General features: G+C 36.2%; 1 protein-coding gene across 2 annotated transcripts in view; it reads right to left on the bottom strand.

Moving 5' to 3' along the window:
* Positions 1 to 26,529, bottom strand: part of DRGX (dorsal root ganglia homeobox) — a 44,221-nt gene that overhangs the window by 2,127 nt on the left and 15,565 nt on the right. For both annotated transcript variants that reach the window (XM_074296101.1, XM_074296102.1), the window contains exon 7: positions 1 to 356. This exon is cut by the window's left edge and continues 2,127 nt beyond it. In XM_074296101.1, coding sequence (XP_074152202.1) covers positions 97 to 356 — 260 coding nt within the window. In that variant the 3' untranslated portion in view covers positions 1 to 96. The remainder of the gene's footprint in view (positions 357 to 26,529) is intronic.

Raw genomic sequence — 26,529 nt, 5'->3', positions numbered from 1 at the left:
TTGTGTGTAATGTTTCTGCTGGGGCTGAGGAGAGGAGACAAGGAAGGGAGGAGGACATGGGAGGGTTTATTGAAATCAATCTGTGACTTTAGCAACTCATACGCTCTTCTCCCCCTCACTCTGTTCCTTGGCAGGGGGCGTCTTGTCTTGGCTATTCTCTGGGTTGGTTTTGGCTGGGGTGGGGCTGCTGCTGGTGGGAGGCAGGAGGTTAGCAGACTGCAGGACAGCTTCTGAATGCTCCCGGGCTTTCATGCGGAGGGCAGCAACACTGGCAGTACGATTACTCTGGCAGCCATAAGTTGGGAGGAAGGAGAGCCCCATGGCATCTGGAACACAGCAAGAACACAGTGGACCTCCTGAAAGAAAGAAAAGTAATAAGTACATGTCGTATACCAATCTGGAAGTTCTGGATTACTTTGTGGGTTTTGGGATAAGATTGAGTGTGCTCTACGAAAGACTTAAAACATAATTCCTTTTCACAAAGGATAGGTGATTAGTATGAGTAGGAATAGAGAAGGGAAAACTCACTTTCAATGGGAAGATGTTCTGGAAACCCTAAGGTTAAAGAACAGTGTACATCCACTAAAATGAGAGTGGGAAGTCAAGAGTTAAAATTTGGATTCTGTCACTTACTAACTTTCTCACCTTAGGCAAATCATTTAACTTCTTGGGGCCTCAGCTTCCCCATTTATCAAAGGAGGCTTGGATTATTCCAAAGCCAGTTCTACCATTTATGTTTTGGGTTATTCTGGACTCAAGTATGATTTCTTGTTAGGTACATTGACCCCTTGGTTACTGCTGCTCTCAGCAGACCTTTCCTCAACTTCCTGCTTTAGCAGCAACTAATGGTCAGCTGGTACCCCAACGCTTTTGGTAGCTGTTTATGCAGACAAATGGGAGAAGGACAACTGCCCTTCTTCATTCACTGATAGAAATCAGATGTGGGGAGAGTTGGACTATCAGAATATAAGTTTGCACCCATTTCAAAAATAGACATTTTGGGGCTTAAATGGTCAACTTTTGTGACTATTAAGCTATATTTAGATCTTGAGATCCACCATAGCCTTGTAGTCTTGGACAAGTCACTTAAAATTTTTTTGGAGATAATCACGGTTAAGAGGAGAACAAAAGAAGCAGATAGTGTGCAGACTCAATCTGTCAGAGAAAATTTGTAGACACTCATTTTCAATGAACAACATTCATTAGAGGGACATCATGGAAGACCATTACCAGTGCAATTCTTCTTCCATACCAAACAGATTGCATGTAGACCTATTCATAGGGGGAAAGGGCCCTGGCAATATATCCTAGACATTCCCAGGGCAGAACAAAAACAAAAGGCCACACTCTATCTTATGCCACAAGCTTCATTTCCAGAGTAATTGAAAAGCATAGTTTCCATGGTTTATACTCTGCTTATATCTCTGGACTTTTAAATAGCAGATAGAAAATAAAGATATGATGTTATGATGGATATGTTTTCCCATGTTAAAACTGGGTAGAAATGACCATTTCATTTCTCAGAAGGAAAGGAAACAGCATAGTAAAATATATAGGTAACACAAAGGAAGAAGAGGGGAAAACTATCCTTTTCTTTTCCCTCTTAAGATTATAAATCAGGGAGCCTTAACCTGATCTCCCACATCTTGTTCTAAGAGAACTGGAACAGGAAAAATAATCTGAGAGACAATAACCTTGAGTATACTACATTAAATTAGTAGGTTAAATTAGCAACAAAGTGATATATTCTAATACTTAGAGGGTAATCAATAATCTCAAATTTTGGGAACTAGAATGGGCTCTCTTCAATAAAATCTGAATTTCATCATTTATAGATTTTATAGATTGGAATACTGAAATCTCCAATAGTGAAATGTCTTGCTTCAGGTCAAATTTAAAATGCTCTGTTGGTCTAAAGGGCAACAGTGAAAACACTAGACTAAGGAGAGCCGGCACCGAGGAGTAGATATTCTAAGGAGCAGAATTTTGCTTTGAGGAACAAGAGACAAAATGTCACAAAAAAATGAAATGACAGTGATGAGAATTAGGGCAAAACACTAAATATCACCCTCATGTCCAATTGGGACAATAATCAAGAGTGACTTTAGACCACTTAGGAAAAAGGGTTCAACATTGGTTGAGAACCCAAAAAGGGTTTTATTTCAGGCAGGATGGTCACAATCAATCGCAAATATTTTGTAAAGCAGAATTAACCACTGACCCTTCTCTATCATGTGTTATCCCTCTGCCTGACATAAAGGGATGTGACAGTACATCTTAAGCTGATGTTTTCCCCTAAGCCAAGGGTGCACTCTCTCATTTAAGCATCCAGTAATGAGTTAAATGGCCCATGACTTAGTAATTGACATAATAACCTGCAGGAGGCAAGTATTATGGCTTTTTTTTTTAACTGAAATCCTAGGTTCTCCTAAGTCTGCTCCAGAGAAGGACATTCATATCAGAATTTTAAAATTGCAATAAACAAACTGTCCTATTTTAAAAATGAAACCAATGAATTTTTTAAAAAAATAAGTTAACTCATAGTATCAGAACTCAGAAAGGCCTTGGATCTCATACAGGATCATAGATCCAGAGCTGTAAGATATCTCAGAAGCTGTCTAAATTAATATACTCATTTTACAGATGAGGAAACTGAGACTTAAAGATTAGTTGATTTGCACAGGGCAAATATAGATAGTATCAGAGGGGAGATTTGAACTTAGGTCCTCAGACTCTGATGCCAGGGTTTATTCTGCCATACCATTCTGTCTAAATTACACATTTTCTAGATGATGAATGCAGGAATGAATCTGATCATTTTTTTTTTTTTGCTGAGGCAATTGTGGTTAAGTGACATACCCAGGGTCACAAAGCTAGGAAATGTTAAGTGGCTGAGGCTAAATTTTGAACTCAGGTCCTCCTGACTTCAGGGCTGGTGCTCTATCCACTGTGCCATCTAGCTGCCTCTAACTTTTTCTATAGGAAACTTCTCTTTGCAAAAAAATAAAAAATTAATAAAATAAAATAAAAATAAAAATAAATCTCAACCTCCATAAAAGAACTCAGGTAAAGATTCAGGAGAAAAAACAAAAAACAGGAATTGATTTCCACCATCTTGACCAGGGAGAATCAACAAAAGAAGAAGGAGCCTGACATGTGGCACCTCTTAGTGCTTGAAGAGAGAGGGTACAAGGATGAAAACCATCTCACATCCTACTTCCTCTCACTCCATGTGCTGCTTGTGTCCATAGAAGAGAATATACACACATATCTTTGCAAGTCCTAGTTCTTTAATGAAAACAATACATAAAATCATCTCCATTTTTTTCTTTTTTCTTTTCCTATATAATGTGACATGGCTTAAAATGAGGGAAATGTAGCCTCAGAGTGTGTTGGCTGTGACTGTAGATAAGTCAGTTATCAAAATGGGGCTAATAATTGCACCTATCTCTCTGGATTGTTGTAAAGATAAAATGAGATAATAGTTATAAAGCATTAACTAATCCTCAAAATGCTAAATCGCCAAAGCACAGAATTTTAGAATTGGTAGACCTTGGTGGATCTGATGAAATACTGAAAGAATCCCTACCCCGAGTGTTCATCCAATTTGAAGATCCCCAGTGAGGAGAACCCCATTGGTCTCCTGGAATATAATATTCCTCTTTGAAATATCCCTTGTTGTAAGGAAGTATAATAGAACAATATTGGCTACACATCATCTTGCTACTTATTCCAACCATGTTTCCTCATACAAGGGATTATTTTCTGTTTTCCAGAACATGTCCAGAGGGTATGACAAATGGAGGAAACAGAATCTGGGCCCTCTAAAAATTCAATGGTATATTTTCATTGTCTGATCTCTCTCCTGTGATTTTTATATCTACAGCTACTATCTGGACAAGAAAAAATGAAGCTCAAAATTATGGCCCTTATATTTCCAATTACCCCCAAATGCCCAACTAAAGATTAAAGGATTTCAGTGTACTCTCCCACATCATGGCAGGTTCCCATACTGCATCAGAAAATTCAAAGAAAAAAATTCCATTTCCTTAGCACTCTGACTAATCGGGTCTCAGGTGATGAGTGATCTTGTGGTGAGCCACAGACATGTCATCATAAATACTCATTTTTATGATAAAGCCCAAAACAACTCTAAAAAGCCAGGAAGTTATTAAGTACAAATACTCCAATTCCTCTATCCTACCAACTAACAGAAAGAACAAATTTTCTGTTTCAGTTTCTGTTCTCTCCAACTTTCTTCTCAGTACCATTCCAGAGCATCTAGTCTCAAGTGAAGAATAAGGAGCCATAGATCCAAGTAGCAACAATTTTAATAGCAAGTCAAGTAGCAACAATAGTCAAGTAACAACAATAGCTCCCATTGTTAGAGTGATGTAAAGATTGCAAAATACTTTCCTTGTGTAATAAGGCCTGAAGCTCTGGGAGATTAAAACCTGGCCACACACTGTAAATGTATCACATCTGGATATCCTGGCTTCAAAGTCAGTGAACTTTCCACAAAGAAGTATCCTGGCAAAGAAGACTATTGATAACTAGACCTTCTCCAGACCTTTCCTGGGGCAGGTATGTGGTCCAGTGGATAGAGTACCAGGCTTGTAGTCAGGGAAACTCATCTTCCCAAATTCAAATCCAGCCTCAGTTACTTCCTAGCTGTGTGACCCTGGGCAAGCTACTTGACGCTGTTTGTCTCAGTTTCCTCATCTGTAAAATGAGCTGGAGAAAGAAATGGCAAACTACTCCAATATCTTTACCAAGGAAACCCCAAATGGGGTCACAAAGAATCAGACACTATTGAAAAATGACTGAATAACAAAGACCTTCCCTAGCAATTTAATTTACACATTGTTCAGAATGAATAACAATGGCCAAGATTTATATGATATTATTATAAGTTAATATTATGCACTATATATGTGTGTGTGTGTGTGTGTGTGTGTGTGTGTGTGTGTGTGTGTAGGTTGCTATAGATACATAGGTTTATATATATATATATATATATATATATATATATATATATATATATATATATATATATATATGTATGTTATATACTGAGTAGTGTGTAATATTTTTTATCATTATTATATCATTGATCCTCACAACCACCCTGGAGGTAAGGTGCTATTATTATCCCCATTTTATGGTTGAGGACATGGGCAAAATGCAGATAAATGAATTTTCCAGGGTCATACAGCTAGTAAGTGAAAAGCTTATTTGAACTCAGGTCTTCTTAATACCCACTGCGCCACCTAGCTGCTCCAATAATTTAGGTGAAGGTGTACCAAAGACTCCAAAATCCTAACACATCTTCAATACCCACCAAAGAGTACTAAATAAGTTTGTGCTCATTTGATCCTAGCTTCAGTTTCTACTTGAACCAATTAGCTTTATTTAAATCCATATATCTACGAATTAACTCCTTACTCCCACCCACAGCCATCCACCAAATGCAAAGTTCTAATCCCCTGGCAAACTGGTTGAAAATAAAATATACAAGGGGCAGCTAGGTGGATAGAGCACCAGCCCTGAATTCAGGAGGACCCAAGTTCAAATCTGGTCTCAGACACTTAACACTTCCTAGCTGTATGACCCTGGGCAAGTCACTTAACCCCAGCCTCAAAAAAAAAAAAAAAAGAAAAAAGAAAAAAATATATACATTATTCATTCTAAAGCCATCACTGCTACTGAAAAAACAGCTCAGAGAATTGCAGGTGGTGGTTATTAAGCATATGAAGAGTTGTGCATGATAGCAATGATAGAGAAAATAAAAAATTCACCACAGTTGACATGACAGCCTCTCAAAAGAACCAGCAAGTAAGGTCCTAAGGATAAGAAAGATGAGTTCCACTTTTTTATAGCCACTTGTATCTCTTTGGTTGATCTCTTTCAATATTTTCCTAATGTTAGTATCCCCAACAGAGCACAAATCTTGGTTTATAACTTTAAAATATTTCACAGAATCCTGGAATCCAAGATGAGACATAGCATAGTATAGACACAGAGAATGAAAATTCAAGTCAAGAAAATTCAACTCAAGAGAGAGAGAATTATTTGGGATGCAAGGTTTTGTAAGGATGAATGTTGGAAACTAACTTTGCAAACTATCTTTGTATGTATTTAGATAAATAAATAGATATTTTAAGTTTTTTAAAGAAACCTGAATTTGAATCCAACCTCTTACCATTCAGAAGCCATATAATCTTGGGCTTGACTTCTGCAGGCCTCAGTTTCCTTATCTATATAATGAAGAGCATAGTTAGATGATCTCTAATTCCTTGTCCAGCTTTGAACTTAGATAATATTCAATCTGAGTTTTTCTCCAACTTGACCTAACTTCTGCCAAATATGTGAATCACTTCTTACATTTAAAGAGATCTATTTTTAGGTTTTGTTTTTGTAAACACAGAACATGTCCTTGGATTGTTCAAACAGAGGAATGTTTTAAAATTACTTCTCAAAACTAAACTGACTCCTATCAACATGAGTTCCCTAAAAAAAATTCTTCATAGCTAAGCAAGCTCAAGCTATGGGTATAATGCCATATTTATCCAATAGTTTAAAATATCTCAGATACTTGATTCTCTTCTCCAGGCTCTACCTGTAACTTTCTCCATGTTATTGTAGCTTTTTAGCACCATCCAAAAGCTCACTCTTCCTGCTTTAGCCCTTTATTCTGATTGGTCCATTCCTCAAAAAACCTCCATCTTAAGGAGAGTGCACAGGCCAATCACATTTTCATTCCTCTCCAGGTTCCACTTCAGTATCTAGATTTTCTCCACAAAGCTTCCCCTTCTACTCCTTTTCACATTCCTTTTATTTTTTATCTTATGCTACTAGGATGCTTTTACTTATATCCATAGCTCTTAGTGCTTAACTAACTTAGTATCATCATCTAGTACATATTAAATATGTTAATGAATAAAATACAGCTCTCAGAAGTCAAAATGTTGTGAGGTTTATATACTTTCTATGAGTTACATGTACTTTACTCATGGATAATCTCAGGCAAAATAATTATATAATAAATAACTGAATAGTTATTCAGAGATTATTGACTCTTTAAAAACAGTTCTTACTATGCAGGTGATCTTGCTTCCCTGTTCTCAACAAAGTAGAAGCAGAAATTTGTAGGTATGAGTGGGAGCTGCTAAAGGACAGAGGGACAAAAATGTGACAGAAGAGTTATGAAAAGCACATACAAGAATGACAAAAGCAATTTAAGGTCATTTAAGTGTAGAGGCAAATATCCCAGGAGCCATCAATAGCTCCCAAAGCCAGCACTATTAGAGGGCAGTATGAAAATAGATGCTATATGAGTCAATTGTGTGATTTGGTAACAAAAAATAAGAAGGTTGAGGGAACGTTTATTAATAGAAGTATTAATAGAAGGCTAATATAAGCAATTAGGGGTGTGATCATCTTGTTATGACACACACTAGCCAAATCATATCTGAAATATTGTGCTCATTTTAGGGGACCACATTTTAGCAGTTCAAGGCAGATCAAGATAAAACCATACTAAGGTCTGGTTAAAGGAAAACTGAAGATGTTTAGACTGGAGAAGACTTTAGAAAGACTATAATCCCAACATTCAAATACGTAAAAGGCTGCCATATTTATGAAGAATTAAGCATGTTCTGCTTGGCGACAGAGGTCAGAATGGAACCAACCAGTAAAAATTATAGGGTAGTACATTTTCACTTGAAAACGGAAATTTTTTCCAAAAATTATAAGTGCTATTTTCAAAAGTAAGTTTTTCATCATCAAATAGGATAAATACTCATGCTTCAAATAGGTCCTTTTGACTCAAGAGTCTGCAGTTCTATGCTCATATGAGGACTAGTTCATCAAAAAAAAGTTATAAGTATTCTATTTTATAAAACAGAGTCTATCATAATATATTTTAGAAATATTTCCCTCAGAATTATTTTTCTTATTTAGCACATTTAAAAGATGAGAATTTTGTTATCTGGAAAATTCATACCACCATAATATCTCAGAATTAGAAGAGAATTCAAAAACCATTTAATTTAAATGTCATAAGAACAAGACTCTTCCTGAAGCAGTAGAATTAAACTCAAATGGAAATAGATCCCTGCAGGAACATATTGACTTAGAAAATCTCACATTTACATTATCTATGTTATATTGTATTTTTATTTCAATCTAGAATTTTGCTGGAGGGATATAAGTTTAACACTCCCATACCATATTCAATAAATGGTTGTGCAGCCTTTGTTTAAAGATCTCCACTGATAGAAGAACCCACTATATCCTACAGCAATCCATTCCAATTTGGGGTTGTGCCAACTATTGGAAATTTTTCCTACATTAACTTTAAACTACTGTAACTTCTACCCATGGTTATTCCAGTCTGGGGACAAGTAAACCAAGACTAACCCCTTCAAAGTTTTGAAAATAACCATCATGTGTCCCCCCAAAATAAATCTTTTCAATTTCTTTAGCTTGTCCTCATATGATATAAACATGGAAGCTCTTTGAGTCATATACAAAGTACCTTTCATCCTTACAATTATGTGTAAATAGGAGCAATTATAGTGGAGGTAGTTGTGGTTATAGTAGATAATAGTAGTAGTAATGGTAGCAATGATAGTAGCAGTAGTAGTTGGTGATGATGGTGTTGGGGGTGACAACAGCAGCAGCTGCTGCCATTTAAAAAATCATCCTTTTTTTCTCCATGGAATTGACATAAAAAAGAGTCAGGTGCAACTGTTATCCTACTGCTATTCTGTTATATTTCATTTCTGAGAACTATTACACATTTAGTTAAAAGAACTGTATTCTTGTAATTGAAAAAGGATGGAAGGTCATCTTCAATAGCTTACTCAGTGTAACTCCAATAGAAGATAGCACAACCAGAATCATTATCCTATCCCCACAAATTTTTTATTTCTTCTCCTAGGTCTCTATATTTTGCAAGCTTTTCATTTCATGCAACTTTGAAATTATGCTTATGCAATAGAGTTACATCTATTCAAAATGTTCTTAAGGCTTTTATAGATTATGATCGGTCTAAATGATTGTAGATAAAAATTCAGTCTTTGATAATACCCTCGTTTTAGGATCCTATTGGTTGAGAACCAAAGAATATTTTAAGGTCTGTATTTATAGTACGGGGATTTTTCATCTATCATGACATAAAAGATGATATATATCTAACATATACATAACATATAACTCCAAGCACTAGGTCATGTAATGTACAAAATCAATAGATGCTAAATTTTTGTAGTCATCAGTGTGTGGTGTATCTATATTGTTTCTTTGTGTTGATCATTATCACACTCCTCTAGATGTTCATCAGTTTATCAATGTCCACAGTGGTACCCATAACTGAATGGCCTTGTGGTCTGCCCAGATCATATTAGAACAAGACAGATTATCACTTTCCAATGAGATTTACATCTCATTGATTCAACTCAATGTTCTAAGCTGCTGAGTTCCTGGATTTTTGAATCTTGATTCTGTTATCTACTATGGAAACTCTATGTCCTAGTTTTATGTCATTTAGAATCTGATAAACATACCATCTATTGATTTAAATGGCACATTGCACAAGGTTAAGCACAAATTCACTGGAGATATTTCACTGAAGGCCTCCTTCAACATTGACATCAAACCATTAATGACTATACTTTGAATCTGGCCATTTAACTAGTTCCAAATCTGCCTCACTGAACTATGTTCTAGCCCATATATGTCCATGTTTTCTACAAGAATAGCATGGGAGACTCTGTCAGATGCCTTGATAAAATCCAAGTAAATTATATCTATAGAATTTTCCTGATCAAACGAATTAATAAGGCTAGCCAAAAAAAAAAAAAAAAAGGTTCATTTAGAATGGGGATTTTTAACTTGGGGCCCAGTAACTTACTTGTTGATATAATTCTATGGTTCAATGTAACATAATTCATTTCCTTTGTAATCCTATATGTTTTACTTTATTCATTTAAAAACATTGCTCTAAAAAGGGATTCATCAGTTTCACCAGATTACCAAAAATGACCATTACATTAAAAAGTTAATGACCTATTGTTTTCTTTCCAGATGGTCACTGGCCACCCCTTTAGAAACAGAATTTCACCATTATTCAAAGTCAAATTTACTAACATATCCAGCAAACTTCATTCTCTTTTCTTTTTTGAATCCCCATCCTTTGACAATGAAAAATAAAATGGGTGTTACAATGTTAGAACATAGTAGTCTTCATATGACCGTATTACCAACTGACATAGAGGTCAAGCTCCTGACAGTGACACATTCATGCTGGAGTAATCAAATAGACCAATATCTATTCACACAATTCACATATGATAACTACTCTCTGCTTTATGGTTGTAGTTAATATTTGTGATTTTGCCTTTTAGTTTCACGTAATAAACTTTTAAAGTAATAAAATGCTCTGTTTGGCTTTTAAAACCCTTCATAACCTGACTCTTTCCTATTTTTCCATTCTTCTACCTTACTCTTCTCTACATACTCTCTAATCTAACCACTCTGACCTTCCTGCTGCTCCTTAAACAGAGTACTCCATCTTTCCACTATGCATCTTCACTACTCTCTTTCATGCCTGGGCCTCTCTCCCTCCCCATGCCCATCTCCTAGCCTCCTTAAAGATTCAATTAAAATACTACCTTCTGCAAGAAACTTTTCTGGGTCCCTCTTAACATTGATACTTTATCTCTGATATCTCCAATTTATCCTGCATATATCTTGTATAGTTGTCTGCATATTGTCTCTCCCATTTGAATGTAAGCTTCATGAGAACAAAGGCTTTTTTTTGGCCTTTCCTGATATTCTTAGTACTTATCATAGTGCCTGACACTTAATAGGTATTTAACAAATTCGTTTTGACTAACCTAAAACTCACTCTTCTATTGGTTTCTAAAGCTTTTCATAATCATATAATACATGCATTTTTTTTTGCTGGCATGAGATTTAGCAGTAGCCTTTGTTAATCCATAATCAAATGACACAGAAAGAATAAATATTTGATACCCCTATTTCTCTGCATGCGTGGTTGTTTCTATTTCCCCTTAAATCTATAAGGTTAAGAGAGGATAGCAAATTTCTACACAATTAAAAATCAGGTGAAGAGAGAACGGCACCCAAAAATCTCTGGCCTAGTCTCCATTTCTAATTCAGTTTAGTTCCACAGTTATCAACTGGGCACTTACTATGTCCCTAGCACAACATAAGTCACATCATACAATATCCCTATTTATGCTACAATTGTTCCTCCGGGAAATGAAAGTCTTCTACCTACAAGTGATGTCTTATCCATTCCATCAGCCTATTTTGTAGAACAATTGACATGAAATCTTCACATCCCATCTTTGAATTTACAAAAATCAAATGTGGAGTCTCTATCGGAGAGAGAGAACAATAAAAACTTTTAAAAATCACTCCTTTTTATTCTATTCTCAGGTAGAGAATTGAATAGACCCTGTTCTTTGGAATTAAGAGTCCCTCAATAGATGATAAGGAATAAAATATATATCCATTTTCAGTATCAATCCAAGATGTCTACTCAAACATTAAATTGTGCATTACCATTGAGTAAGTGTGCAGATCTGGACACATCATGCATTGTTTAGTCATGAACTGCTTTACCCAGATCCCATTTCTACAGGTCTAAAGAATTTCAAATACTTGCAGAGTATCTGCCTAACAGACTGGAATATGTATTTTTAAAATAGGCTTGAAATTCATTCCATCCAACACAGCCAACAGATTCAAACACCAGAGCAGTCTGGAAAAGGAAGAATGATCCTGTCTTACATTTCAAAAGTAGTCAGTGAATTGGTTTGTTTTGAGAACATACTACCTCCTGGATACTAAATTAAAACACACAATTAGATTTCCATTAAGTTACAGCAAATTCTGCTGAATTGATCTAAACCCCCTACATTCCTATATGACATCATGCTTTAAAGGCTCAGCCTGAACATAAATACTTAATGTAATAAATACAGTCTGAAATATTTGATCTACTTGGCAGTTTAATTGATCTACTACAGAGACTGACAGGAAAAATTAAATTAGCTCTGTCTTATCTCTGCCCATAGCACATTTTAATTGCAAAGGCACTTCAACCACAATTTTGGTTACAAATAGAACTCTTTTGCATCGTTATCGTGTCTCAATGTTCAGATAAAATAGAAGAAAGCAGATAAGTGAGGATGCTGCAATGCTGCACTGAATTATTTGATTTTTAGTTTAGTTTTTTTTTTTCTTTTTAGCTTAAACATTTTTTTTTTTAATATATTACTATCTCTCTCTGGGTCACAACCCTAACTCCTCTTCATTTCACAGAAAGCAGTGTTTGGGTAGGAATACTAAAAAAAAGCCCAAAATATTTTCAGTCACAGATTTTAAGATACAATGATAAAAATTAACTTAATTTTCCAATAAGCAAAGGCCAAACAAAGCCATTTCTATCTATCAGCCAATTTGTCAATTCTTTCCTCTCCTTTTTAGGAGCAAGATTGTATCTGGTCAACACCCTAGCAACTGGTTGCAAAATGAAGCATTTGGGTCATTCAGCCAGAAATATAGTCAGCACAATGCCAGAATGACAAAAAGACATTTACTGGATTGACCAGGAATGCTATGTGTTTGCCCAGCTCATGTGTACATAAACATGCTTTTACAGAATACATAATTGTTTTTAAAAACAAATGTCATTTATACACAACAAAACCTTATACTAGAAGAGTTAGGTTGTTAAAGTTCTACACAGTTCCATCTTTAGATATCTTATCTAAGTAATATTTAATACAGTCAATAGAAAGGACATTGACATCCAGAGGGACAGAGTGTTTCTCTGGCAATAACAGAACATTCTTATCAGTTTGACAGGTCAGATATATTACAATTAGATCTCATCAAGACATCCACAAGCTGCAACATTCTCTACCTAAACTCAGCTCTCTCAAAAATAGAGATCCTTCCCTCTCTCTGAATATACACAAGAAATCTGCCAGACTCAGCTCCATACATTCCAGTGACCCATTGATTAGTAAGAAGGACAAATATATCCCTGCCCATACAAAATGGCTTATGGAGAGGGAAATGGGATTTTAAAAGCTGAATAATCCCGCCCAGTTTCCTGTAAAGATTTCTATAAATGGGATGACTAGAGGTAGAGGTAGGGGTAATTGTGGAAAAATCCTGGATTCCAGTCCTGCCTCAGTAGCTTTGAGCAAGTCATTTCAGTTCTTCCCAGGCTGGTGTCCTCTTCCATAAAACAGCCAATGGATGGATAAAAGATATCCTGGATAACCTCTATGTTTCATTCTAGTTCTGACATGTTAGGAGCTTCAGTTCTTTTATCATACATACAGAAGACGCCCCTGACCTATTATCAGTAGGACATGAGCTTCAGATGGTTTGGGACTGGAATAGATTTGTGTCAACCTAACTATAACCTCCTGGTAACAACTGATCCCACAAATCTAATCTACTCAGCATCTCATTACCTTTTTGACTTCCAACCAACTGAGCTAACTGGCCCCATAGCAATCTATGAACCTATTTATCCAAACAATGATCATCTGTACTACTACTAAATAATAATGATAATAATAAAAATAATAGCTACTATTTATATAGTGCTTATTATGTACCAGACACTGCATTAGTGCTTTACAATTATTATCTCATTTAATCCTCTCAATAACCCTGGGAGCTAGATACTATTATTACTCCCCATTTTATAAATGAGGAAATGAAGGTGAACCAATTAAATGACTTGCCTAGGATCACACAACAACTAAGTGTTTCAGGGAAGATTTGAATTGAGGTCTTTCTGTCTCCAGACCTGAAGCTCTATCCACTGAGTCATCTAACAACCTCTATAACCTACTAAGATATCTTTGAGGACAAAATTTCCACTTAGGCTGCTAGGTAGCTCAGATAAAGCCTTAGAGCTTGAGTCAGGAAAACCACGGAGTCAAATCTGACCTCAAACACTTGAATGCTGTGTAACTCTGAGTATGGCATTTAACTTCTATCTACCTCAGTTTCTTCAGCTGTTAAATGGGGAATTATAATTGCACCTACTTCTATATATATATATATATATACCTATATAAAATAAAAGGGAAAAAAAAGAAATATACAAAGAATAAATATAAGAATAAAAGGAGATAATATTTATAGTATTTTATGAATCTTAAAACACTATATAAATGCTGTTATTGTTGTTGTTGTTGCTGCTATTATTATTATTATTATTATTATTAGGAGCTCTATAGTGATAGTCATAGATTGCAAGCTGAAAGAGACTGTAAAGGCCAGCTACTTTAATATCTTCATTTTACAGATGGAGAAACTGAGGATGAGTTTACAGAGCACCATAGATATTGTGGCAAGTCCTTTAATCCCCAAATTCTTCACTCTTTTCCACCATACTGCACCATACAAGGGGAATATGTTGACTTTATAAGTTCAAGATTCAATTGTGCCCTTGAAAGTGTGAAGGCTGCTTCAGAAAGAAAAAAGTTGGTATTCTATGGAAGAGGCAACAAAATAAGGAGATATGCCTCGCTTCTAATCCAGGTTAAGAAAATCAAACCTAATTCCTTATCTTTCACAATCTGATGTAGGCCTCCATCATCCACTGAAACTTCTTTCTAACCAACAATTTCTAAGACTTGTTGATTGCTGAATATAATAGCCTTTTTCAGAAGGATTTACCTTTCACCTTTCTGTAGCTTTTAACATTTTGATAATCCCTTTTACATCCTTCTTTCCTTTCCTCAGAATCCTTTATTGAATCATTATGGATGTCCTCTGTTCTAGTCCCTCTACTCTCTCCACTCTTTCTCAATGATCTTATCAGTTCCTATCAGTTCAATTGCTATTGTCTTACAGATGATTCCCTTATCTCTGGATCCATCACAGATTTCTTGCAAAGAGTTAGATAAGAAGAAAGACAGCTAACCCAACTTCCTCATTTTACAAAGTAAGGTATTTCCACATAGATGACCCACAAGCATGTTCAACTTACTATGTTTAAAACAGAATTCATTATCTTCTCTCTAAATCTATCTCTCCTCCAGACTTTCTAGTCTCCATCATCCTTTTAGTTGCCCAGTTCCAAAATTTCAGAGTCATCCTCAATTCTTTCCATTGCCCTCAAACCCTCCATTTCCAGTTACTTGCCAGTTATGTCTATTCTACTCCACAATATCTTTTGCAACCATACCCTCCTCTCTACTCACATTCCAACCCTTCTATCTAGTTCATGTGTTCATCACCTCTCAACAGAACCATTCAGAAATGAAGAGATTACAAGATTTCTTCAAGTTTTGTAGACTTCTTTCATCACTCTCCTTCATACAGCCTCCATTTTATCCAGACTAGCATCCTGGTGGTTCCTTCAACTCACTGTAACATTTCCCACTTTCTTACACAACCCTAGAATTCATTTGTTTCTCACATCCAGGTTAGGTTGCTGGGCTTCCTTGAAAACTCAGTTCAAGTGTCAAGTCCTCCATGAAATCTTTTCAGATTCTTATGGTTGCTAGTGATTTTTCCCTCCTCAAATCATCTTGAATTTATCTATTTCCATGGAAAACATGAGTTCCTTGAAAATAGGAACTTATTTTTGACTCGTGTCTTTCATCACCAGCACCTAGCACAGTGCTTTCTACACAATGGAAACATAATAAACATCTATTGAATAGAAGGTAAATTAAATAATAGTGCCAGCAATTTGTTTTTCTCCTACTGTGGCTGGGTTAGTAACATTCAGTCCAACTTGATTACTTCTTCCTTTCAATACAAAGCATGCTCCCTGGCCAAATATTGACAGCCTGCCATGCTGCCAGGAACAGAAACTAGGGCTTAGTGGATTTAACCTCTTATCTCCAAAATCTCTATCATAGGGCCCTACTGTCCTGATAAACTGTTGTCTCAGTCACCCACTACATTTAGACCCAACTCCAGATCACTTTTCAACCAACAACTCTTCAACAACCATCATTCCATGCTTCATTCATATCCTTGGCTTGTCCTTTTCCTTGTTCCCAATTAAATCACACAGAACCACAATTAAATCAATTTTATCATTATTCATGGAAAGGAAATAGTATCAACCTATTGGATTAAATGAAATAAATCTCATTCAGCATCCCACCAATTTCCCAAAAGAAAATATATTCCCCATCCACCATAATGCTCATGAATGTATTGCCTCTCCCATTAGAATGTAAACTCCTTGAGGAAAAACATTTTTTCACTTTTTGCATTTGTAGTCCCAGCATTTAGCACCTTGTTGTTGTTGTTCACTCATGTCTAATTCTCTGTGACCCTATTTGGGGTTTTCTTGGCAACAATATTGGATTGGTTTGTCATTTTCTTCTTTCTCTCATTTTATTAATAAGGAAATGAGGCAAGCCGGGTTAAGCGACTTGTCCTGGGTCACACAGCTAGTGTCCAAATAATTTAAAACCCAGGTCTTCCTGACTCTAGGACCCAGCGCTCTATCTACTAGGCCACCTAGTGCCCACTTAGCACCTAGTGAGCATTGAATTTTTTTTTGTTCATTTATTCATAAAATGCTACAGTAGATAAGCACTAGGAAGGCCTGAGTTCAAATCTGACCTCAGGCACTTAAAACTTCCTAGCAGTGTGACCCTGGCAAGGCAAGTCACTTAATCCCAATTACCTCAGCAAAAAAAAAAAAAAAAAAAATTATTCATAAAAAGAACATATAGTACTGGATCCAATTCCAAATAGTGTTATGAAAAGAGCACTGAACTTAGAATGCGGGTATCCTGGGTATAAACACTGGGTTTACTATTAACTCATCACATGATCTTCTGTTCTTCTTTCTTTTAAAAACTGAGAATATTACACTTTAGCTACTTATCTCACAGAATCAACTAAAATTGTATACATAAAGTAAAATATTAATATTATCTATCATAACTCTATTCAGAAGGTCTTGACACATCCCACTTCCATTTTTCTCTTCATTCATGCACTGCTTCCATCTCTCTATCCAATGACATCTCCATGTTTGCATTTGACACCATATGATGAAATCCCCATAAAATGTTCACAGCCACAACCATGAGAGCAAGCAATCCAGGCAAACTGCCTATCCATCTACTTGGGAAAGATGGGCTTTGATATATGACATGATAGCACTTTTCTATCAATGGCACAGCAGTGCTCTACAAATGGAGGGAGAATAGGGGCTATAACTCACAAGAAGTGGAGCCAGGAGTGAATTATGAAAGTCATTCCCTGGCAACTGTAATTATTTTTCTCCTTATCCCCTGCACTATGGATCACAGGTTAAAGGAAGCTGAGACCAAATATAATAGGCAGAGAGCTTCTTCTGGAAGCAGACTTCAAATCAGCTCTCACTTGCCCTGTGGCCAGGCACTTCCACTGCAAACCAGAGATCCCTGTTTAGGCCCATTAATAACCTACTCCGTATTAATGAATTGTGCACACGGCGCCATCCATTAAGGCAGTGTTTGGAAAATTCTTTGTGCTCTCACAGTCTTTTTTCTTTCCTCTGGTGCACATTATTGTTATTCAAACAATAAACATAGCAGAGTCAAGCATCTTGTCTTTTTTTTTTTCCAGTGTTTCTATGAAAGGTCCAATAATAAAATAATGTTATCATGAGACTCTATGTGCTAGTTTTAGGGAGCCAATTTCTGAGACCTACCTGTTAAAAAAAAAAAATCAATGGAAAAAAAAAATAACTTAATCTCTCTTAGATGGCTATAGATCAAGAGAATGGGGGAGATCATAAAAATTATCAATAGATAGAAAAAAAGGCTCCTCAAAGAGCCTTCTGTGGATGGGGAGTGGGAGACATCTAAGAATAATAATAGCTAGCTTTAATATAGCACTCTTAAGTTTACAAAGCACTTCACTAATGTTAATTCATTTGATCTTCACAAACCTAAAAGGTAAGTGTTATTATTATATGCATTTTACAAATGAAGAAATTAAGGCTAAAAGAGACTAAGTCACTTGCTCAGGCTCACATTGCTAGTTGTATCTGAAGAAGGTTTTCCTGGTTATGAGTCCCACATGCTATCCTCTACAACACCTACAGATATGAAGAGTATAGACAAGAGCTATCAAATCACAAAGAAAAACTATTTTCAATCATTTCAGAAAAAAAATGCTTCATAAAGTCACAATAGGTAGCACATAAGGAAAAAAAACATCAAAAAAGTGGAATGGGTTGCCTTAGGTGGTAATAGATCTGTAGATAATGTAGAGAGGAATCCTTTTGAGTTTGGAGTTGGCTTAGATGACCTCTGAGTTCCTTTCTAAATTCTAAAATTCTTGATCCTATAGAATCTTATAGATCCTGTAGATCCTTATCTGATCTATTAAAAAATGGAAACAAGAACTCAAATCAAGGCTACAATGGCAGGAAGCTGAGCTTAAAGAAATTTGCTTCTAGAAATGTTATCAACCATTCCACATCTCTTGGAGATCTTGTTCGGAGAAGGGTCAACTTCTCTGGGCAGTATGTAGGACCCAGACACTTAAGAGTCATATTAGATTCCAGAGTTTCCTCTCTGAAAATAATATGATTAGATGAAGATGGCTGTCTACACAGCCAAAATAAAAATGAAGAATTGAAAGAATTTTCTACATAAATTAAAGAAAAAGACACATATCTTATACTCTCAACTATTTGAATATTTCTTACAGAAGTATTTAAATATTTGACTTGGCTAAACAATTGTCTCAGATCCCCTCATTAGAGATAGCTTCTTGGAATTCCGATCCGATCCGGATTCCACCCCTAAAAGTCTAGTTACAAGCCAACCCAGCCCCACCTAATGGGATAGATTGTTCTGAGGGAAGCACTAATGAAATAAAAATAGTATCAGTTGATCTGATTAGAGTGTTTTAAGATTTGCAAAGAGTTATTTCAGTTTATTCTCATAACAACCTATGAGGTAGGTACTATTCTTATCTCCTTTTTACAGATAAGGAAACTGAGTCACAAAGAGACTAAGAGATTTGCCCAGTGTCACATAGTAAGTACCTAAGGTGGAATTTGAACCCCGAGCTTTCTGACTTGAGGTCCACTGTTCTACCTTGTTTCTTAAAGGTCTCAAGTGAAACATTCCCTGAGCACACACAGTCATACCTCAGGAAGAGAGAATGAGTTTCCTAAATCCCTTTAGCAACTTTCGTCTAAGGACTCTTAGCTGATTTTCACTAGGGGACAGTTTGACTATCCAAAATGAGGAAAAACATGAAGATGGGAGAGAAAAGACAAAAAGTTAACCAAAGCAACTGGTTAGGCTCCAGGATAGATTTAGTCTTGTTCTTGACTTCTGTCACCAAAGCCAGTCTGGTTACTTTAACTTTGCCATTTTGTTCCCAAACTGAGAAAGATTAAATTTCCAAACAACACGGCCTGATGGATCTGGTAAGTTTTGAGAGAGAGTAGCAGCAGAGTGGGAGAGTATGAGTCAAAGAGAGATGTCCATCAAAGACTAAAACTGGCCCATGCGTAGTCAAGGATCAGTTAGCTACACATTAATTATGTACTTTGCAGATTATTCACAAAGTCTTTACCCTGTTCCTTGGACTTGGAGCTAGAACAGACCTTAGAGATAATCTAGTACAGAATTACATTTTACAGATGAGAAAAATAAAGCCCAGAGAAGAAGCCCAAACTCAAAAAGGCAATAAATGATAGAGCTGAAGTTTGAATTCACATCTGAGACTCCAGATTGAGTGCTCTTTCCATTGGACCACACTGCCTCCCTTCTTGTTGATATTCACCAGAAAATGCAAATTAATCAAGTTATCCTAAGGGACCAGGGTTTCATCATGGATTCCAAAGTCAAACAGAAATGAATTTTGGATTCTCTGCCCTTTCTATTTTCTGTACTACTTACTGTTCACCTCCATTAGCAAGGAAATAGAGAATGGACTATAAAAGCACTAGCAAGAAGCATTATAGGACTTTTTTCCACAGGCATTAGTCCTAGCTAAAAGCAGTATGATAAAATAATAAAGGACTCAGTACAGTAGAAAGACATTGTTAAGAGGCCTAGAGTTAAACCATAGTTCTAACTCTTAATAGCTGTGTGACTAGAAATAGCTTCAACTCAGTTTTTCTCACCTTTAAAATGGGAATAATACCACTTGCACTATTTGTTTCACGACTTTGTTATGAGTAGAAAGTGTTTTTATAAACTAAAATTACTGTATGCATGGAAATTATTATTAGTGTTCTTCTTAATTCTGAACGTGTTGCTAGAACTTGGAAGAGTATATATTGCCTGAGGGTCCAGTAGCCTGAATCATTCCAGACTTCCTATAGCATTTATCCCATAGGATAGGACTTCCTAACTAATTTTTATTGATGATGATGATGATAAATAATAAGTCTCTACAACACCACATAAATAATCACTGCTAGTAATGCTTATATTTATACAAAGTATGCTTTTTATCCTTAATCTTATTTAATTCTCTCAACAGTCCTATGGGATAAATGCTATAGGTATTCCTTTTTGATGCTCTAAAAGAGTGACTCTACTTGACTAATATCACACTGCTTAAAGCTGGTATGAACATATTTTCATGTATACAAAAAGCTTTGTTGTTGATCCAGAAAGTCTCAGTTATGTGTTGTTGGGTTTTTTCAAAGCCTAGAATGTTGTCTTTGTGGCATTTAGAGTAGATAGGTAAGATGTAGCAAGATCTCTCTTCTATCATCTTCATCATATTTACAAAATGTTAGCATTTTGAAAAAGACTCTGAACTATCAGAGGTTCCCCCCAAGACTCAATCCCTTTCCACTTCTTACCCCTATGGAGGGGGATCCAGTGATACCTGCACCTTTGCTAGGCCCCTATTGGGTGTGGCAATTCCAAAAGGAAAGGGAGAGAGCCTAGTAACTAGAAGAAAGGTGTTGGTAAATACAAGCTATAATCTAAATGCCTCAACGTTAGAAAATCATTTCTTCAAATTAAAAAGACCCAACTCCATCTAAGATGTTCACAAGAGTCTCAAGGTTTGAAAGAGACTTCTAAGCTGAGTCCAATTCATATCTCCACTATCTCCAGAGGCTGCCCAGTTCTTCCTGTTTGGAGTTTATTCATGACAGAGGGAGGCACTCTAAAACAAATACATATTTTCAAGTTTAAAAGTCAGCAAAAATGATGGTGAAATCAATGGAAAGAAGCTCTTTCAGTGCCAAGCTTTAAACATTTACTTCAACCCAGATAACCCATAACATCTTAGAGTTTAATGCTTTGATTTTTACCTAATTTCAGTTCTCTAGAATGGGAAATAAAAAAGAAGATGATGAGATTGGAAGAAAGGATAGATAATGAAGGTTGGAAGAAATTCCTATTTTGCTATAATCATCTCTATGGATAAGGAAAAAGAATGTGTCAGAGAAAGAACTATTTCAAGGTCAAACTCCCTCTTGTCCCAAAGTCATACTCTCTCTTCCTAAAGAGAAGGATCGAGTTCCTGTAATGCTAAGACACTGGATAGAGTTTGTCAGCATAAAACTTCTGGAGCAGGATGGAGCCCCCATGTGCTATCTTTTGGTACAAAATACACAGAGAAGCACAAAGTAAAATTGACGGCCAACAAGCTAGAAAAGCAATCTGCTGTCATGAAAAAAGCATCAGAATGCAAATCAAAAGAATCAAATATAATTTTTTTTTTTGCTATATGTATGATCAAGAGTCCCAAATCATTGGGAAATACACGATAATAATACAATTGTGAATGCACTTTTATGACTGCATTCCTCCTTCCTTCTCAAAAATAGAGGAAGCTACTTATAAGCTACTGAGCAAACAGGGCTTTGAGGGAGACCAATCCTTTCAATTGCCCTTCATGGTGTTCACTAGACCCAGAATTCTATTAGACCTGGGGTCAAATTGTGCTTCTAACTATATAACTATATACATATTACGTGCGCGTGCACACACACACACACACACACACACACACACACACACACACACACTTTGTTACTGTTCAGTCATTTTTCAGTCATGCCCAACTCTTTGTAACCCCATTTGGGGTTTTCTTGGCAAAGATACTGGATTGTTTCACCATTTCCTTCTCTAGCTCTCTTTATAAAAGAGGAAACTATAGCAAACAGCATCAAATTTGAACTCAAGGAAATAAATCTTCCTGACTCCAGAACCAGCTCTCTATCTACTGCACCACCTAGTTGCTACTGTATATATCCATAGGTAATAACCTATTAATAGCTAGCATTTATATAGCTCTTTAAGATTTGCAAAGTACTTTACAAATATTTTCTCATCTGACCTTCACAACAACCCAGAGAAATAGGTGCTATTATTATCTTCATTTTATGGATGAGGAACATGAGACAGACAGAAATTAAGTGACCCACCCAGACACCCACAGCTGGTAAATGTCTGTGGCTGTATTTGAACTCAGATTTTCCTGACTTGGGATTCATTATGCTATTTGCTGTGCTATCTAACTACCCTCATGGATTGTTAGATTTCTCTAAGCCTTAATTTCCTCATCTGTAAAATGGGAGTGTTAATACCTATAGCATTTATCCCATAGGACTGTTGAGAGAATTAAATAAGATTAAGGATAAAAAGCATACTTTGTATAAATGTAAGCACTACTAGCAGTGATTATTTATGTGGTGTTGTAGAGACTTATTATTTATCATCATCATCATCAATAAAAATTGGTTAGGAAGTCCATTAGGGGAAACTAAAGTAATTCAGGAAAGAATTAGTGAGTGTGGCTTATAATATATAAATTAGACCTGGCAATGGGCATTGAAATGAAAAACCAGGAAAATCTACTCACTATTCTTAGGTAGAATAGAGGTTAAAAGGATTAAATTCCTACTTGTTGGGGGAAGTCTGAGAGAATAAGAGGAAGTGGGTAGAATGAGTAATAAAACAGTCACAGAGCAAACCCCACAAGTACCACAAAACAATTGAGTATTAAATATTTGGACATTATTTAGGATATAACTACGAAGCTCATATATTTTCAACCACACAGAAATTCTTGGACTCTGACAGTGGTTTTTTTTGCAAAGGTTTCTAGGGCATATGTGAAAATAATCACCAAGGAGATAAGCAATTAATCCGTGTGGGTATCTTTTCCCCCTGTTCATTTGCTGGTGCCGGTGCACAAGTCTAGCTTTTCCAGTCCACCCAGTGAGTCATATCACTTGGGTCAGCTATCTGATGGCAAGTGTCATTAGTGACAATAGTAGCCCTGTGCCCCATCCCACAGAAATTGTTAGGGTCCCCTCATTCTTAGACATTGATCAAAGAGACTCAGCTACAGCTTTAGCAGACCCATCACCTCTTCAATTTATAAGGGGAATTTTGTTGGATGGCATGATGAGCTCTTCCTCTACATATAGGTCGATTAGACAATACCTCTGGGAGTACTACAAAAAAACTGGACTCTGGATTCTCAAAGATTATACTAATGAAAAGCAGATCATAAGCAATTTTAATCTTTATCAATGAAAAATCACATTTCTTTAAAAATATTGATGAAAAACAAGACATTTTCTCTTTTCTTTTTATCTATCTTCTTTAATGTCTAACCCAATAAATAAACTGCAGTCTGAAATCCACCAACAGCAGACAATTATCTTTTTGAGCTAAAGCACTATATTTCTCTACTACTTCCCTTTTAAAAGGTTCCAGTCATTAGGAGAATAACAGGGACATCTTAGTGTTAATATACTAAGTCACCTAGCTAGAACTAAAACAACAAGAAAGACAGATTTAATGAATGGAACAACAGAGAAAAGTTCTACCCAAAATGGACAACCTGGGTTGTGAACTGCATTCAATTCCCTGAACTATCAGTGGGGGTCACAAGTAATCAAAGAAAAGAACAAGGTCAGTAGATAGGAATAGGATGATGAACAAATCAGGAGTCAGGAAGGAAATGGCTATAGGAAGTGGAAGGTCCCCAAAAAGGGGCCCTGTTTACTCCATGCTTTTAACTGTATCAATCTTGATTCATTTCCTTCAAGGCACTACCTCCTCTATGAAATCTTAACCGATTCTTGATCTAAGGTCAATAAGTCGTTTCCCCTCTTGGGACCTGATTTTCCTTATCTGTAAAATTAAAAGACCGAACTAGATGATCTCTAAGTTCCCTCCATGATTCTAAATGTCCCCAATTTTGCCAGGAGCTAACCCTGAAGCTCTAAAGTGTTCTCTTCCTTCAGATGTTTTTCAAGAGACCTTAAACATTTCTTTTGTCCACATCACTCTTTGTCTTGCATTTTATTTGTATCTGTTCATGTCATCTCCTTCTCCCTTTCCCAAATAGGGCAGGGCAATGTAGGTATTCATTTTTTTGTACCCATTAGGCATTTAATAAGTATGATGGCATTCATGTTGACATATAATTCACCTACATCAGGATTGACCAATTTCACATGAACCATATTCAACAAACATTTTTAAAGTACCTGCTATGTAAAGTACTATACCCTGCAGTAATTCAGATATAGTCCCTATTCTCATACAATTTACAGCTTGTTAAAGAGGTAGGATGCAGACACAAATAATTATAGTACATAATGCAGAAGAGAGTTAGTTACAAGCAAAATGCTCATGTAAAGTCCAAGGGAGGAAAAAATCATGATCAGCTAGGGGAGAATCCTGGAGGAGGAGGTATGAGTTCAATTGTAATGGTTGAAAAACTAGGAGTTTGTCCCTGTTTCAATTTAAAAAAAAAAAAACACCTCAGAGATCTGCTGATGCCATTGACAAATTCTAAGCATGTATCCGTTTTGGTGGGATCCAAAAATAACTAGGGAGTACAATGAGTAAAATGACATATTTAGAATCAGGAAGACCTGAATTCAAATCCTATCTCAGACATGTATTGGTTATATGCTCTTGGTCAAGTCACTTAACCACTTGGCCTATAGTTCCTCCTGACCCAGAAGCCTGATATAGACCCTGTATTCTATACAAACCTTGACCTGTTCCCCACTTTCCTTCTGTACTTAGAGTAGCCAGATGCCTACACTGTGCCTATCATATAGAGTAAATCCAGTATCCAGCTCTGACTTCTTACAAATTTTTCCTCAACACCTGAGATAATATTTGCAAAAGCTCTTAACACAATGTCTAGCACATAGTAGATACTATATAAATGCTTATTTCTTTCCCTCTTTCCTCCTCCTTTTTCCTTTCCCCCTTTTCAAAGAGCAAGTTTGGCTTTCTATTGAAATATCCCTGACCTTACCTTTACAAAAATCCCTTGACTCATTTTTTTTCAAAATTAGAATCACTCTCTCAGAGGGTTTTAGGAGTCTATTTAATAACACATTAACACACAAGCCAGGTCAAATATGACTTGGGGGGTTACTATTAAGTGCCCCTCTTCCACACTTGCTTCTCCTTGCTATGGTAGCTGAAACTTTAGCATTAGAGAATTGTTCCTTTGGGTTAAGACAGTACTATTCCAAGTATTCTCTTAAAAAAAAAAAAACACCCCAGGGAGAGGTCATACATTAAATAGAAGGACATAGCAAAAAGAGATGCCAAAACATCCTAGTTTAATGACCTTGGGCAAAGGCCCAAAGCACCTCATTTGGGATGTGAGGTCAATAAGTCACTTCCCCTCAGTGGAACTCATTTTCCTTATCTGTTAAATTAAAAGATTGAACAAGATGACCTTTTAAGTATCCTTCCATGCTAAGATTTCATGATTCAGAATATCTCCAGTTTTGCCAAAGGTCAGATCAGCTAACGCCAAGACCATACACATACACTGCCATTTAAATTTATACTGACTTTTTTCCAACTTACATAACACTAATTAAATATATATTTTTAAATGTCTAAGGCTTTTGCTGAAACCCTGTCCCTGTTGCTTTTATTCGGTTAGAAAAGCTAGGATTTCCCAAAATATCTGAGTATGTATGTACACACACATTCTCCTCCCTAAGGAGGTATAAGAAACATGTTAAAGGAACATAGGGAATATTTGGTAAATAACTATATTATATTGTTGAAAGTAATTGATCTATTTCTTTACATGCCTGTGCATGGTAAATGCTAGAATTTATTTCCTCTCATATTGAATAGGAGTTATAGGTAAACCAAGAGGGACAGAAACAGAAAAAAGTTGGGAACTCCTGCAATAGCAATCTATCTTACTTAGATCAGATGACATTTATAGCATAGCTTTCAAGGACTCTGATGGCAAAGGAAGAGAATGTTATCACCCCCACATCTCTATGCCCAGCTGTGCCCAACAGCCCCAAATGTCTCTAGCTGCCTACTGACCAAGAAGGATAAATCGGTGCCACAGCAGTCCCAGTTCATAGGACAAAGGAAGGGATAATCTGCTAAGAAAAAAAAAAAAAGTCTTTCCTAATGTTCCTTCCTGACCATTCCTTTTTCTACCCCAGTGAATTAGTGAACCCTTCCATTCAATACTCAATGTAGCTCCAATTGGAATCAG

This window comes from Sminthopsis crassicaudata, chromosome 2 (assembly GCF_048593235.1).
Source record: "Sminthopsis crassicaudata isolate SCR6 chromosome 2, ASM4859323v1, whole genome shotgun sequence".
Classification (NCBI taxonomy): Eukaryota; Metazoa; Chordata; class Mammalia; order Dasyuromorphia; family Dasyuridae; genus Sminthopsis; species Sminthopsis crassicaudata.
The sequence above is the reverse complement of the archived record's forward strand: the minus strand, read 5'-3'. Positions and strand labels throughout refer to the sequence as shown.